This window comes from Chelmon rostratus, chromosome 11 (assembly GCF_017976325.1).
Source record: "Chelmon rostratus isolate fCheRos1 chromosome 11, fCheRos1.pri, whole genome shotgun sequence".
NCBI lineage: Eukaryota > Metazoa > Chordata > Actinopteri > Chaetodontiformes > Chaetodontidae > Chelmon > Chelmon rostratus.
Genome location: NC_055668.1, coordinates 13,805,488 through 13,820,908, shown reverse-complemented (window position 1 = coordinate 13,820,908; position 15,421 = coordinate 13,805,488). Strand labels below are relative to the sequence as shown.

Below are 15,421 nucleotides of genomic sequence, written 5' to 3'. Positions count from 1 at the left end.
CAATAATAGTATAATTATAGTTTGTTAACCTTAAACTGGTTAATGGCAATTTAGAGATGAGGTCTGTACCTTGAAAACATATTATATGGAGTCCTTGTGGTGCGAAGTGAAAAGACAAAAACAACACTCAACAGCTCAACAAGGTCATTGAGAGGTGGTTTCCATGGTGAGGAATCATTCTCCCCCTGCCCCATGGTCATCTCATCTATGTGGCCTGAGATTTTCATGTTTCACCTATAGGCCCATCGCAATCTGATAACAAGCCTGAGGGAGGCCACAGCCCTCAGGGATAGGAGGAGACAAGAGAAGAAAAAGTGTGTCTGTGCATACGAGCAGTCAAAAGACACAGCCTGATTGCTGTCAGCCCTGGAAGCGTGACCTGAGGCAACAGATAGATGGAGTCCCCACGAGCCTCCACGGGCCTGCCTGGATGGCGCCGTGAGTTCAAATAAACACGTCAATCAAAACGACGGAGGAGTGATGGCGACCATCTAAAGCTCACGCTCTTGCAAACTGGCTTCACCTCAATTTCAGGGAGGGCGCTTCTCTTTGCCCTTGCAAAAGGATCTGCAACACAGGACACCGGTTTAGACGGCGGATGGGGTCGGTCAGTTAGCAATTTGTGGGGGGATGAGGGCGATGCCATCCCCCTTGTTAACCTGCCATCCGCCCTCTCCATCTCCTAGTTGCAGAGAGCGCTCAGGGGCAGAGTGGTTTAGTTGAATATGTCTAGTCTGCTTGACTCATTGATCCTTTGTCTGACAGTCTGACTTTGTGCACGTTAGAATCAAAGTCCCCGACCACGACTCGAGTATCAGTGAGACATCAGTACCTTAACTGTGCTGTGTATTAATAAATCCACGGTGCTGTCCGTGGTGCTGATGTACCAGACGGGTGGGTAATTGTGCCTTTTTCTCTCAGTCCCGCCCTTCTGTCAGCGACATATTGCATCTATGATATTCTCCAAAGGATACACTATAAATGCTTTCCATACTACATTCAAGCAAGAGGATCACAGAGACACACTGTTGCCTGTAGTAGTGTCTGCACTGCTGAAAATATCTACACACCCAGAGCAAGACAACTCTGGAACAAACATTTTAGAGGCGCCAGGACTACAGATATAGGCCTTACTACAGGGTGAGGGGGTTAGGGTTAATATTAAATTGGGTTGGGGTGTGGGTCATGCCCCAATTTGTTTAAAATGAACAAATCGCAGACTGATATTGGTTCTCTAAGAGCCCACTATCTGAACACTCACTGAAGTAGCAAAGTGGGAAACCACAGTGCTCCAGGCACATAAAGCATTTGACAGCTCTGACAGGAGAAAAGCTGAGGCATGCTGGAGTAAACAGCAGACTATTTCTTCACATTCTGCCTCTGCCGCTTCAGTCCTGCCAATAGTACTCCAGTCTTTGCTCTGTTTCTACGGCAACAACGCGCTCCTCTCTCGCTCTCACCTCCTTCGTGTTGTTTACAAGAAGCCATAATTGTGCTCTCTTTCACCTCATCTTTATATTCTCTCACCTGGCCCCTCTCTCCTTGCTTGTGTCGCGCGCTCTACCTGTACTCCATTTCTCCACCTGGTCGACGGAGGTGGATGTCGATGCCGGGCCGCAGTCCTCTGCACTCTGCGGTGCACAGTGAAGGCCTCATCAAGAGACCAGGTACTGGTGCATTCATGCAGCCGTACCATCCACAGGCGGAGGAGGGAGAAGATAAGCACCGCGTATACAATTTCATGGATTCAAGAGTGGCTTATGACCCGTGTTTGAAGTCATCATGACTCTCGCTTTCTATTATTTTTATCAGTTACTCTCTTGTCTCGAACTTGTCAAGTGGTGCATTAATAAAAAAAATAGTACGTTCGCTTTGCAAGTTGGAGAGAGATGTCTCAAACTACACCTGCAACAGCAATTAATTTATAGAAAAGCCTCATTGTCTAAAAATCACCCATGCATAGAAGCAAAGCACTGATCTAGAGACAGCAGATTTTGTCTCTGTAAACAAGCCTCGTAAGATGACTCTTTGTTCAGACACTTGCTGCACGTCTGCTAAAGATGGATTGCAGGATTTTAAAAATGTGCTCTGGGCTTCAAGCTGCAGACATTTCCAAGTAACAAACATCTGGTATTCTACTCGGCCTATGGGAGCTCTTTGTGAATGCTGTCTTTCTTTTTCAACATAACAAAAACAGATTCTTCCCCTGCAGTGAAGCATGACAGGGAAAAAGTAGTAGATTTGTCAATTAATTATTAAATGCTCTTGGTGTAAAATGAGCTCTCACCTTTGATTTAGAAGCAAAGCTGATGGATTTCTACTGATTTGCTCGTCACATTATTCAAAGGGTTTTTTTTTTTAAAGAAGATAATGTGGGATGTAAGCTTAATCAGCTCTTCAGAGGCAACAAATATCCCTGAGAATCATCATCTCAAGAGAAAAGACATTTTTCATAATTGATTGAAGCTGTAAATTATGTTTTGTTCAATTATGTATTGTTTTTTTTTCATAATGATCCAGATCATTACCATGTTCTCATTTGATATGTATAATTTCCTGCATCACACAGCAACACTAAGAGGTGAGTGGAATTAGTTCAGATTATTGAAGATGTGCTTCAAAATTGAATGAAAGAGTGTGCGTTGATGTTTCCTTTTTCTGAATCAGTAGAAACCATAAAAAGGTCTTAGTCGTCACAAATATAAAAACCAAAAGCACAGAACATCCTAAAGATGAAGCTAAATATTTATTGTTGGATCTGTGATAAACTCTGCCTCCTTCTTCTGAGGAAGATTATCACGCTGGTTTAAACACCATCACCAGTGTAAATACCACCAATAAATAAAGCAAATACTGCTTTCATTTTCATTTCATGGATCAAGGCTCAGTCCTTACCACAGCGGCCCATGTTCGATTCCAGCCTGGACCCCCTTCCTGCATGTCACCCCCCGCCTTTCCTGTCTCTCTACAGCCGTCACTATCATAATAAAGCAGAAATGCTTGTGTAGCAAAGACAACCGGATCGCTTTCTGTTTTCCTCAGAGCCCAGCAACTACCAAACCCACAGGACACACTGCATTTGTTTCCAAATTTCAGTGACGAAACAATCAGCACCACTTTGGAAATCTGAGAGAAGAAAGGAGCGTGCTCACTGAAGAGGTGAAGTGGAATTGTTCTAATTTTATATGGAGTAATAACATGGTTGAGCATTACTTTGCACAAAGTAACTGCAGCAGAGGTTGGTGTCGGGGTGGAAGGGGGAACAGAAAAACATGAGGAGAAAAAGCGCGAGTCCACTCATTCATTTAGTCTATGACAGAGGCATGAAAGCAGATAGAAACGGTGCCAGCTGGACTGGATCACCCGTCAGCATTCATCTTCCCGGGACGTCGGACCCAGTGGCAGACAAAATTACACAGTGAAAGTGACTCGTACAGGGAGCAGATCCAAAAACCGATGCGTCGTTATTCTATAGCCACTGCATTGTGCAATCAACATATACTTCATAATGACACGTTAAAGCAAAAAAAAAAAAAAAAGAAAAACGGGCCAGCTTAACTTTCAAAAACGTGTGCCTTGCTGGCACGAGTCGTGGATAATGTCTACCTGTGACGCCCACGTGGCAGCCAACAAAGACGCGTTGCAACGTGGCGATTTCATGTGAGCACTGGAATTATGTCAGGCTAAATTTAACTCTGATGTCTTTCAATTAAAACATGTCCAGATCAAGTCTTATTCCAGTCCGACTCTGGACTTGCCAATTACAGCATCAAGTCTTTGGCCCTCCTGTCTACAGTATAAACAACCACAGTAAATTGATCGTGTTTTGTGCTATCCAGAGAAACAGTCCTCAAAGCCTAAATCAAAGGTAATGAGTGTTTACCCACACTGTCAAGCTGCATTTAGGCATAGCATTTTGTGGAGCTAAATGCTAACATAAGCATGCTATCATGCTCAAAATGGCAATACTTACATGCTGATGTCAGGCGTGTATAGTGCTTACCACGTTCACCATCTTAATTTGATCTATTAGCACGCAAAAATTGGCTTATTACAACTAAACACAAAGTAAAATGGTAAACCATTTGTAAACACATGTTGGACAAACATTTTGATCTGATGATGGCAGTAGAAGAAAATCTGACGGATCACTAAAGCTGTTATGATTCATCCTGAGGCAGACATAAATGTCTTCATCACATTTCACTGACTGACACAGGTAAAATGAAGCTTTTCACACAAGAATGCACTTGAACTGGGTGACTGAGGTGACGATCCCACTGTGCGTGCACCGTCAAGTCAGAGCTACAGCACAAGCAGTCACAGCATTTTACACCAACAAGTAAAAAATGGCTACATTTGAACAAACGTCTGCAGCTGTTGGGCATCTGCCTCCCCAGACAGAGCCGAGGAGCAGTTCACAATGTGGTCACACCAGTGAATCCATAGGAGAAGAGATTAACTGCACTAATCTTCCTCTGGATAACACCATGAGAGGATGATGGAGGAGGATGAAAAAGAGGAGGTGGTGGGAGGAAGGAGAGGAGGGGAAGTTGGAGAAACACAGATCAAGACATTTAGGTGGGTGGGGATTGGGCAAAAACATAAGATGGAGCCTCATTGTTAAGAGACTGGTGTGTATTTGTGCCTCCTCCTCCTACAAATAACTGGGAATCTCCCTATTGCATCTTACTGGAGAGCATCGGACTGCCCACTATCACTCACTGGGGTGAAACTGGGGTGTACGGCTCCATGTGAACAACATACATTATAGCAGCCGTTGAGCACCAGACTACAGAGAACCAGCTGACAGGCTGCAGCGAGGGAAACATCTGCGGCGTCTGCTCGGGAAGATGAACCTGGGCGCTGTGAGAGCACTCAGAGAGCCTCCATCATTGATCTGGCTGGCAGTGGCTGAATGTTCGGGGGCCACGTGAGTCAAGTCAGCATGTCACAGGCAATTGAACGGTGTCCCCAGACGCCCCGCGGAGACACCTTCCAGCGAACAGAAGCGCGACAGAAAGCTCTGGATGGAGAACAGAGCAGGGAGACGGAGGCAGCACAGATGAGAGAGGACGGGCAGATGCTGGCTTTCATGTGGTGATTTCATTTCATTTCCAAGAAATAACTCCATTACCTTCATCCATGTTCTTCTTTTTGTTCACCTCTGTCTGCGTGTCTGTCTCTGGTTATCCGCTGGCTCTTCACTTGTGTCTCCGTGCACTATAACCACAGTCGCTCCTACAACAGAGCTTTTCAAAATGCACCCTGGGTAACGCCGCAAAAATTAACCTGGTTCCCTTAAATTTATTCTTGTGAATTTGGTGGCTTTCACAGCTGTGGACTTCTTTGAGTACAGGTGCACTTCATGTTCCTGCGGTGTGACGGGCTGAACAAATTTCTGTGGTAGGTTAATAGCAATACATCTGTCGGATTAGGTTATACAACGGCCCACATAATATGTAAATCATGAGATTATCATTTGAAAATGTGTTTTTCCTAAAAGAGCACCTCAAAGCAGCTTAATGTATCGACATATTTACTTGCCAAGTCTCATTTAACAGTAAAGTGAGCTGTGAAAGTGTGTCTATATGTGTGGGTGGAGGTCGTGGAAGGGGACGGGGTGGGGGGGGCTGGGTTAATTAGCAAATATCATCTCCTCTGCTCTGAATGTCCCTCTCGCCGCTAATAGCTCCTCTTCTGAAACCAAGAGCTGAAATAGACACAGCAAAGAATGCGCCCCCTCACACTGGAGACAAAGCAAACTCTCCTTCGACTCTGTATCATACAACACCGCACCATGTCTGCTAGAGTATAGAGCAGCGGAGAGGGCTGTAATTATTTCCTGCCGTGCCTCTCAAAGTCTATTTTCTGCTGCTACGGGTCAATTGTAATCGCATATATAAAACTTAATATAGTGCAGAGTGTCAGAGCTACCAAAAGGCTGTAAAATGACCCGTGGAGCCATCGCAGGGGCTAATGCAATGAAATCTTTAACAAAGTGAAGCAAAGTCCTTCCTCACAACAGTCAAGGCCCTCGAAGGCCCCGGCCGTCATTTTGGCTCTTCTACATTTAATTATGTTTTTTAGCACTTAAACCTCAAGTGGCTCAGTGCAGCCGGATCCTCCGGGAGACTCAAGCAAGTCCTGCACAGACGGGCTGACTAACAACACCAGCTGCTGGCATGTGTGTGTGTGTGTGTGTGTGAGTACCTGAGAGCACGTCCTCTTGTGTGTGTGTACATCTCCAAATAGTGAGACTAAGGTAGTGAGACGGAGAGAGGCAGGAAAAAAAGAAACAGCAGCAGCAACATGGACTGCAGTAAATACACTGTGGGCAGGGAATCCTGCTGAACCGATGAGCTGTTATTTAGTGGTTGCAACTCTTCAGATGTGACAATTTTCTGCTCTATCTATCATTATAAATTGAATATCTTTGGGTTTTGGACTTTCAGTCAGACAAAACAAGCAATGATCAGATGTAACTCCGGGAGCCAGTGATGGGTGTTTTCACATTAAATAGACCGAGATATGACTAAAAACACTACTGACATTCATCACACTGAGTTAGTTAGAGCCCAGCTGCCAACTACCAAAAAGAAAACATTTACTCTTTCACTTTCTCCAGTTCTCAGTCAGCGGCGATTTTACATTTACTGTGTATCAGCAGCAGAAAGACGGCATGTTTGTGAGCAGAGTTTCTGAAATCTTCCTGAATTCCGTGAGTGCGGCATGTAAAGTAGGTTAGTTTGCTGACACACAACGTTCACACCTTTATGAAAACTTCTGCCAGAATAGAGAATCCCATTCCGCCTATGTGTTATCTTCTCTCTCCAGCTTCTGCTTTAAAGACAGGCCGTGGGAACCTGTTTGGCCTCAGAACATCGACACCAGGGTGAACGAACGGCTGTGCGCTTGTGTGTGTGTGTTTGGATGTGTGAGTGTTTGTGAGACAGATAAAGTATGTGCACACACTCACACATATACTTCATTTGTGTAGCCAGAATATCAACTGGATTAACACCTGTGTACAGTATAGACTGTGCATATTTGTGCGTGTGTGTTTAAGAGTGAGATAATTTGTGTGTGTGTGAGAAAACACAAATATGTCCGATGACACAATTGTTTGTACTTGCACCTTTAAACTCTGCAAAATAAACCAATCACATCCTCTGGTTCTGATCAGACGTGACCACCTTGGGTTTATTAGTTATGCACTTGGGTCACACACACATGTAAACACTCTGTTTCCTGATAATTCAGCATTTCTTGCTTAGTTTACTCAGCCCCAAGGCTTTCTGGGCGATTATCATGGCATTTCCATTCGCAAGCCCCTGGGCAGGACAATCTGGAGGGGACTGATTTGGACAGTTTAGATCCACCAAATGTTTGGAAAATGTTACCCTTCCTCGGGGCGGAAAAACATTTTCAAATATTTTCTAAACATACTTGTAGGATTAAATCAAACAGTACTTATTGGACAGTATTTAGTAATGCTGGGTGCAAAGAAGGCTAGGCTGCCATCTGCCGCCTCAGCGCAAAAAATATGTCAACTACACCAAAAGTGAAAGAGCGTTGTTTCATGTCACGATACTGGAAGTGCTTCATTGAATTAGCAAAGAAGGACAGGTTAAACAGTCCCCGTCGGGCCTGGAGGCGGCAGTGAAAGTTTCTGCCGTGGCGGTCAGTGTTTGATACTGGTCCCTGCGAAGCCCAGCTCCATCAGTCCCCAGGAGCTATGCGGCGGCTGTTATCAAACCATCAAACACGAGAGGAGAGAAGGGGAGCTTTCTCCGCCCTTGACTCCGACACAGGCTTAACGAAGGACAAAGCTTCCAGCGCTGTCTGTGCTTTCATAAAAAATACATGCAGCATCAAAAGGACGGGTATCAAGTATCACGGTGTTCAGTGTGTGCGCATTCGCGGACATATACTGCTAAATATAATACAAGTGCTTGCGAGGCCCTGTGCGTGGGTGTGAATACATGTGCGAATGTGAAAATGAAAGCTACAGCTGTGTCCACTGCAGCCGTTTTTACAGTAAAAACACCAGCGAGTGACATTGCAGATGGGGTTAAAGAGGTATGATATAATGATCAAAACAAACACTGACAGCTCAATATGCACCTCCTAGATACACCACAGGACCCGCTTTTTCTCCTTCCCTACCTGCTAGACTGTGCCAGAGCTTACTTTATTGTCAACTCATGCATAATCCATTCGCTGCACGCCTTATCAAAAAGCCCAGACTCAAATAAATCTGACCGTATTATTCAGGGCTGAGAACTGTCAGGGAACTTCTACTTTTTTTTCTTCCCCAGAAATAAAACTCTTGCTCTCCAAGCTTTTTGACGCCGTTTTAAAACTATTTCTCTTAAACCTCAATTTATCCACCCAAACATGAATTCTCAAGTGGGGGACCACAGTGCATGGACAAAGTGCCCACAAGCACATACCGGAGGAGGATTTCAAGGAAGACAAATGAACTTGAGTGGGGTTGGAGGAAAGAGGCCACGGAGGGGCCAGCAACAGTTAAAGATGTGTTGCTCTCTAAAGAAGCAGCTGACTAACTCTGAATTCTAAGTAGAGGAAAGTTCTGCTTTTTTTCTTGAGGCGCTAAAAGACCAGTTGTGTTGTCTAAGAGGGCCAGATGGGCCTGTGCTCTGTGACTAAACTCTGGGCATGCACACACACACACGCTTACTTCCAGGACCCTCGGGCTGATCTGCATGCAAAGTAAACACTTGCCGTTTTCCCTCTCCTCTTTTACTGCACTCTGTTTCTCCTTTCTCCGCTGATGGTTGCACAGGGAGGGCGGGAGTCACTGCCGTTTATGCGCTTATTCCTCAGGGGAAAAGAGGAGACTCAGCCAGCAGGAGACAGACAGAGGGAGAGAGAGGGATGCTGAGCAGCGAGGTGCTGGGTTGGATCTTTACACTGTTAGCAAACATGGCGGCAGGGAGACCGAATGCCCTCAAGACATCATACAACTCATAGTTTCACTTTCATTTCCCAGCAGACTGAGGTAACCTTGCTATGACAGCTCCCAAAGCTTAAACCCTTTAATCCTGTTAACAATGTACCATACAAAAAGGTACTCACACCTTTAAATTAGGAATGAAACAAGTTTTGGAATGAGCTCACTTTCACTTACAACGCTTTTGAGCTTTACAGTGACAACAGATTGGACCAGCATATGATCATCAGTGAGGTATATATGTGTGTGCATGTGTGTGTGCAGTAAAAACACATATGTCAGCCCCCGTTTCCAGCTTGTGTGCACCATCGCTTGTGCAGCACGGATGGATGCACCACATGCAGCGTGAGGAGGCCTCTTCAGAACACCTGCGCTGCTGCACTCAGGATGCATTGTGATCTGATGAGGCCGAGGAGAAAGGGCAGGCCACTGACATATTGTCTTAGCACCTCGCTTTGTTCCAGAGCTCAAAAAAGCAGCCGTGCCCTGAGAGCACTTCACTGTGGTGTTTGATGGTGCTGGAGTACAGAAACAGAGAGGGGGAAGAGAAAGTAAAGATTGATAAGCTGCGTGTGAGACTGAGAACAGATTTTACACCTGACTTCCTTCGTTATTGCTGCTAAAACAAAAGCGGTAACAACCTCGGACAAAAGTCCTCATAATTCATAACGGCACCCGCGTGTGAAAGGTTTAAGGATTTCAGGGTAATCTCGGGATTCTGAGAAAAATCTGAATTCAGAGGAGAAAGACAAAATTTCAAATCAGAAATCCGACACAGTAAAAGGTATCAAATCCTATCAGGTACTTTTCTGAGACAACCAGATGGCCTGCAGGTGGTTTTAGGCACAAATGAAAAAGCAGAGCAGACTTTAACCAGCCTCTTTAGATGCAAAACCTTTGTTCAACCCTCAGGCAGCACAGAAATAATTTGTTTGTGAGGGAAACATAATGCAGAATTTATTTTGCAGCATTAGGACTGACCCCTCCTGGCATTAAAAAAAATTAACTTTCTGATTGTTCTCTGCTGAATGGCTACAGAACACCTGGGGTAGCTTTCTCCACTCGCTATCTCGCGCGACTTTTACTTCGACTCAAAACCAACTTGCTTTTGTCTACATCCCATTGAAATTTCTACAAATATTTCTAAAGGTTTATTTTTTTCCAACGTAACAAAGGGCTGCTTTTTCTAAAATAAATAAATAAATATATAAAAAATACAAATTTCATGCCATCAAACCTGGTTTAAAAACACAATAAATAAAAAAGGAACAGACATGGGAATAAAGTTTTCTGGCAGGCATCTTCTTCTCGTGGGTGTATGAATGACACTAAGGAGAACATAACTGAATGTGGCACTGATGTGAAAACAGCCGACTCTGGCACTTGAAACAACGATAAAACAAAAACTGTGACAAAACCAAATTGAGGCTTTCTTTGCCATGGCAACGTGTATCAAAATGAACGGTAGCTAATGACTTGTTTCTGGAGGCAGGAAAAATAGGCTCTGAGCAGCTTCAGTACATGTATGCTGACATTCTCATGAATTGTGGATTTTCGTTATCCCAGGCAACCCGTCAGCACACTTCAGGAGTAAATAATGCCATTCCTAACTATCATAGGTTTGGTTAGGTTTAGGCACAAACACGGTTTGGTTAGGTTTAAGGAAAGATTATGAGATGGATTAAAATGACTTCATTAGGATTGCCACGGTTACAAAAATAACCCTTTGGTTAAGGTTCGGGAACAACTGCAGTCATGGTTAAAAAGAAACCAGCAGCCTCTTGTGCTAAAGTCCGACTTTCGCTGACCACCCAAACTTCCTCCTCTGCAACAAGTAATCAGTAATAATGTCACATTGCTTCCTCTTTTGCTCCCAATGGACTAGAGGATTTTGTAAACAACTGTCATGTTTGGCCACTTGCTTGGAACGTTTTGATATTACTCCGCGCTATCTGCTCCTCGCTGTTTGGGACCTCTGCAGATGTTGAGTCATGAATGTAAAATATGTGCCTAAGAGCTGTTGCAGGAGAAAACTGCGCTTTATGAGATAAAACCTGTAATCCTCAGCTGCGTCCCGTGCCTTGAGAGCCTGAGACATGATTTGGCGTCTCCACATACCTGCTTGTCCTTGTCCTTTGCTTTCCCACTGCCTGACACCCGCGATGAGGTGACATCACGGGGGATGACAGAGATCTGGTGCAGTGGCATGTTCATCCCAGCAGAGCCAAACCGGGGACGCTCACACACACACTTCCTGTCCCGCTGCCGGAGCAAAGGGCATGATGGTCTGAACTATGACACCGTGCCCGGGCTGCCCTGCGGAGGACACAGAGGATAGTCGGAGATCAGCTACAAGACAAACAAACTCACATTCAGAAGGCATGAGAGCACGCTGCATGGGGCTGAAATGAAAGGCGACAACAAGGAACAAGAAATGAAAGTCCTGAAGTAACACAGCTGCATTTTGTGCTTCCATCTTGTGTGCCGATCACTTGACCGACCTCTTCTGCCTCTCGGGTTCTTCAAACGCTTTCAGTTCAGAACCAAAAATGATTCGATTCAGATTTTGATGAGGGCGGCCTCTCCTTCATAGACTCGACTTCTGGAGTCCATCTACACATTGGTGAATACGCTGAGCGTGTTGCATTTGTCGCTACATAACTTTATTTATAAATCATGTAAAGACGAGCTGAGAAAACCATTTGAAAGTGCTGATGTGGGGCTTTCACACCGTGAGTTCATATCAAAACTGTAATTCATAAACATTTTAATGGGCATACACAAGGGAGTTGAAATAATATCTCTTTACATGTAAACAGGCAGCATTAGAGTTTCATTTTTTGCATTTGTCTGCTGTATTTTCTGTGCATTAATAGTGAGACAATGTTTTTGCACAATCTGGATATTTTTAGTGATTATCACTGAAAATTTGGACAGCTTAGAAGGTGCAAAACAAAGTCAAAAAAGGATGCATGCAATATCTGCAAAAATGATCCAAAACTGGTAATTCTAGGCAATTTTCATCAGTTTTTAAACCACATTAGAAGTGTAGAAAAGCAGGTCCATGAACTTTTCTTGGTGCTGAGTTACAGGACAGCAGAGAAACTTTAGTCTACTCTCAAACCACCAAAGGCACAGGGGTCTCTTGTGATTTTCCACAGGAGAGCAGCAGTGTGTCTCAGAATAGCACGAGCGCTGAGGGTTATAAATTATCACAGAGGTGATCCCCGAAGTCTGTAATAAATCACCACAGAGGTGAATTCATTTTTTTTTCCCAAAGACCTGGAAGATTCAGGGCCATGGTTTCCACAGAAGGGAGCTGTGGCGCGTGTGCTTCGATGTCGTTCTTGGATGGATTCGGACGGACAGAGTCATGAAAGCTGCAGCAGTACGAGGCCGTCCTGGGGAGTTACACAAGAGAGTTTACATATGGGTGGTTTTAACTTCAGTTAATGCAGCCATCTGTACTGCCACTGATTGCAATTAAGCTTTAGCTCCTTCTCACCACGAGGCCGTGTGTATCGTTCTGTGTGTTTGCACGCGGGCTGAGCAAGCCCTCAAGCTCCACAGTATGAAAATTACAGGATTAGGACACCAAAAAGCAAGCGGACAGATGGGAGGTCATTCAAATGGCAGTAGTCAGAATCCAGGGTTGAAGGGGGGCGGTGGGTGGTGGTGGTGTAGGGTTTGGAGTGTCACACGCGTTCACCGAGGAGAAGCTTCCCAAATAGACCAGCACAGCCAAGAGGTGCCACTTCAGTTCATCATTGCACCGTCTCTGGTAAGATTTCATCAAGACAGAGAGGTGATTACTCACATGAACTCACTTACGCACACAGTCGGCGGCCATATCAACTTCAACTTCTGCTGCAACAGCTGGCAGTCTCAGCTCGGTGCCAAAGAGGGTGGGGGCACCGTGTGGTAATGAAGACCAAGCAGACAGCACCTCAGCGGCCAGTAATACATTCCACCAGCAAACTAACAAACTGTGAACTGCTGCTGGAGGCAGCAGAAGAATCAGGGACTCAGTCGAAAGTGAACAAGAATCACAAACCTCCTCACAGCAACATTTAAGACTAATAAATAAATAAGTATTGTTCCCTTAGAGCACCAGCCACCACCTTATGATTGCTTATTATTACTGTTAACCTCGACTGAATGTGACAATGTGACTTGAAACTCCTGCTTGACGATGCTGCCTTTCTATATCCCGTAATAACCCAGTTTAACAGGGGAACAAATATTTACTGCTTTCAGTGGAAATCTCCTTTGCATAATGGCTGCAAATAATGATCATTTATTTACATTTTAATTGTCAATTAATCTAATCTGGCTATATTTTTGATGAAAGATGGTCTTAGTCAATAAATTACAAGACACAGACATACTGTACATAGTTAATGTTTTTTTTTAAATCTCATTTCATCGTTATCTAATTTAAATATTTGTAGACATGCTCTATGGGTGTAGCGTGAAGGGGCTACAACTTACACTTCATTGCATCACCATCATAAAAAGTTAAGCAAACTCCTACAGAGGATTGGTGAGCAGAGTTTCAGAGAGTTGGAGAGTCTATGCCAACGAGCACCGAAGCTCTTCTGGAGGCTCGTGGCGTTTTTTTCTCTTATTCCGCTGCTCATCTCAACCCTGACGAGGTAGCCAACATATAACTGAGTTCATACAGTAGCAAGGTTAACTCAATAATGCAATGTGGAAAAACATGTGTGCAGGGAGAGAGTTCGCACAGGACTGACATTTCTGTCTCGAACTGCTGATTCACATGGCAGTAAAACCCCACAGTGTCTTTGTTGTCCTGTGAAACACGAAGGGAGTCTCACAGCACCGTCTCCAAGAGGGGGAAAAAAAAAATACAGGTACATCTGACGACGGATTGACTGAGCTAATGCAGGAGGCAGCGTGCCCTTTACTGTGTGCAGAGGACAGACGCATGGTGGAGGATGGAGTTCTTCAGATGCTGGTGCAAAAGATGACTCATCCTTTTTCGACTGACGTTGAGTTCAACCCGAACCTGAATTTCCATTTTGCATTTTCAAAAGTACGCTACGATGCTACTGCACATGTCTTTGCACAAGCTTTTGGTCACGTGTGCTGCCGACACACTGTGAACAGGAAATCATTAATAAAAGCTGGGATGGCCTGTTTACGCCCTGTCGCCCATCCTACAGCTGTCTTGACTGCTTCTTTCCGAGGTCATTACTCTTGATTTTGTTTGAAGTTGAATGGATTTTATTAAAAGCTAAGTGAACTTTGTGACTTGAATGCAAATGAAGTAATTGAATCCCTTTTGGTGTTCCCTTCTTTATTATGAGTCATTATATGACCTTGCTGTGAGGTAGAGAACTAAGAGTACAGGTCAGTTTGATGGGCAGGGAGCACTCAGAGTTATATTGTGTGTGTGTGTGTCTGTGTGTGTGTGTGTGAGAGAGAGAGAGTGAGAGGCTAATGACTTCCAGTAAATAAGCATGGGTCAGGGGACAGTTACCAGCCTGAGGGCATCATATGGCAGCATCATTAAAGATCCTGCTGTATCAGTCACACATGTTTGTATTAATTACAAAGTGGGTATTCTCGCGTCAGCTCGAGTGCCTCTGTGGTGATGTAAATGAGAGGGATGAACAAAATAAATCAAGGTGTTTTGTGTTGTGTTGTGCGCTACTTTCACAGAGCTGTGGTTCACTCAAATGCATTCTGAAGAAACAGCATTCATCGCTCTGCCACAACACAGCCCGCTGATGCACCGGCGGGCTCATTACTATACATCTAAAGAACAACAACTGCAGTAAAACCCTCCACTCGGCTCTTAATTGGCATTGTATGTCAGGCCTTTGTTGAACCGAGGGCTTGCACTAATGGGGCAAGAGATGTGCTGGACAGACAGTCAGGATTACATCAGGCTATATGTGGTATATATGTGAACATTCAGTTCAGTGCTATAGTGTAAATATCTGTAGGATTAATGAGATAAACTCAATCTGTCAATCAAGCTGTCAGAGGATCCCTTGGATGTGAGATCAGGCCGGTTCCAGTTGTGCATGTGTGTGTCCCCCGGGCTGACTGCCAGTCAAAGAGTTCACAGCGACAATATTAATAGCTACAAATCCTGCAGCACTCCAACCAATCCCAGGCCTCCTGTGGTTCCAATTTGACACTGACCTGTTGTCATGGCAGCAGCTCCGGGGGTCAGTTTAAGTCGTTTGGGGGACGATAGCTTCAGATAAATGGATGCACGTCTGACCGGTTATAAGAAACTACAGGATGTTAACTGAATGTTATTTGCTGACTCTCAGTGAAATTGTACGGTGTGATATGATCGTATCGTGTTAATTGCTGAAAAAAATTCAGCTGTCTAATTAAATTATTCAAATCAAACTGTAATTAAAAACTAACAACGATTTATCCACAGTTTTGTTTTGTATGTGAGGA

The 15,421-nt window shown here is 44.4% G+C and overlaps 1 protein-coding gene across 1 annotated transcript in view; it reads right to left on the bottom strand.

Annotated features, from left to right (window-relative positions):
• Window positions 1–15,421, bottom strand: part of march8 (membrane-associated ring finger (C3HC4) 8) — an 81,295-nt gene that overhangs the window by 49,421 nt on the left and 16,453 nt on the right. The window contains exon 2 of the mRNA XM_041947302.1: window positions 11,096–11,293. Coding sequence (XP_041803236.1) covers window positions 11,096–11,191 — 96 coding nt within the window. The 5' untranslated portion in view covers window positions 11,192–11,293. The remainder of the gene's footprint in view (window positions 1–11,095; window positions 11,294–15,421) is intronic.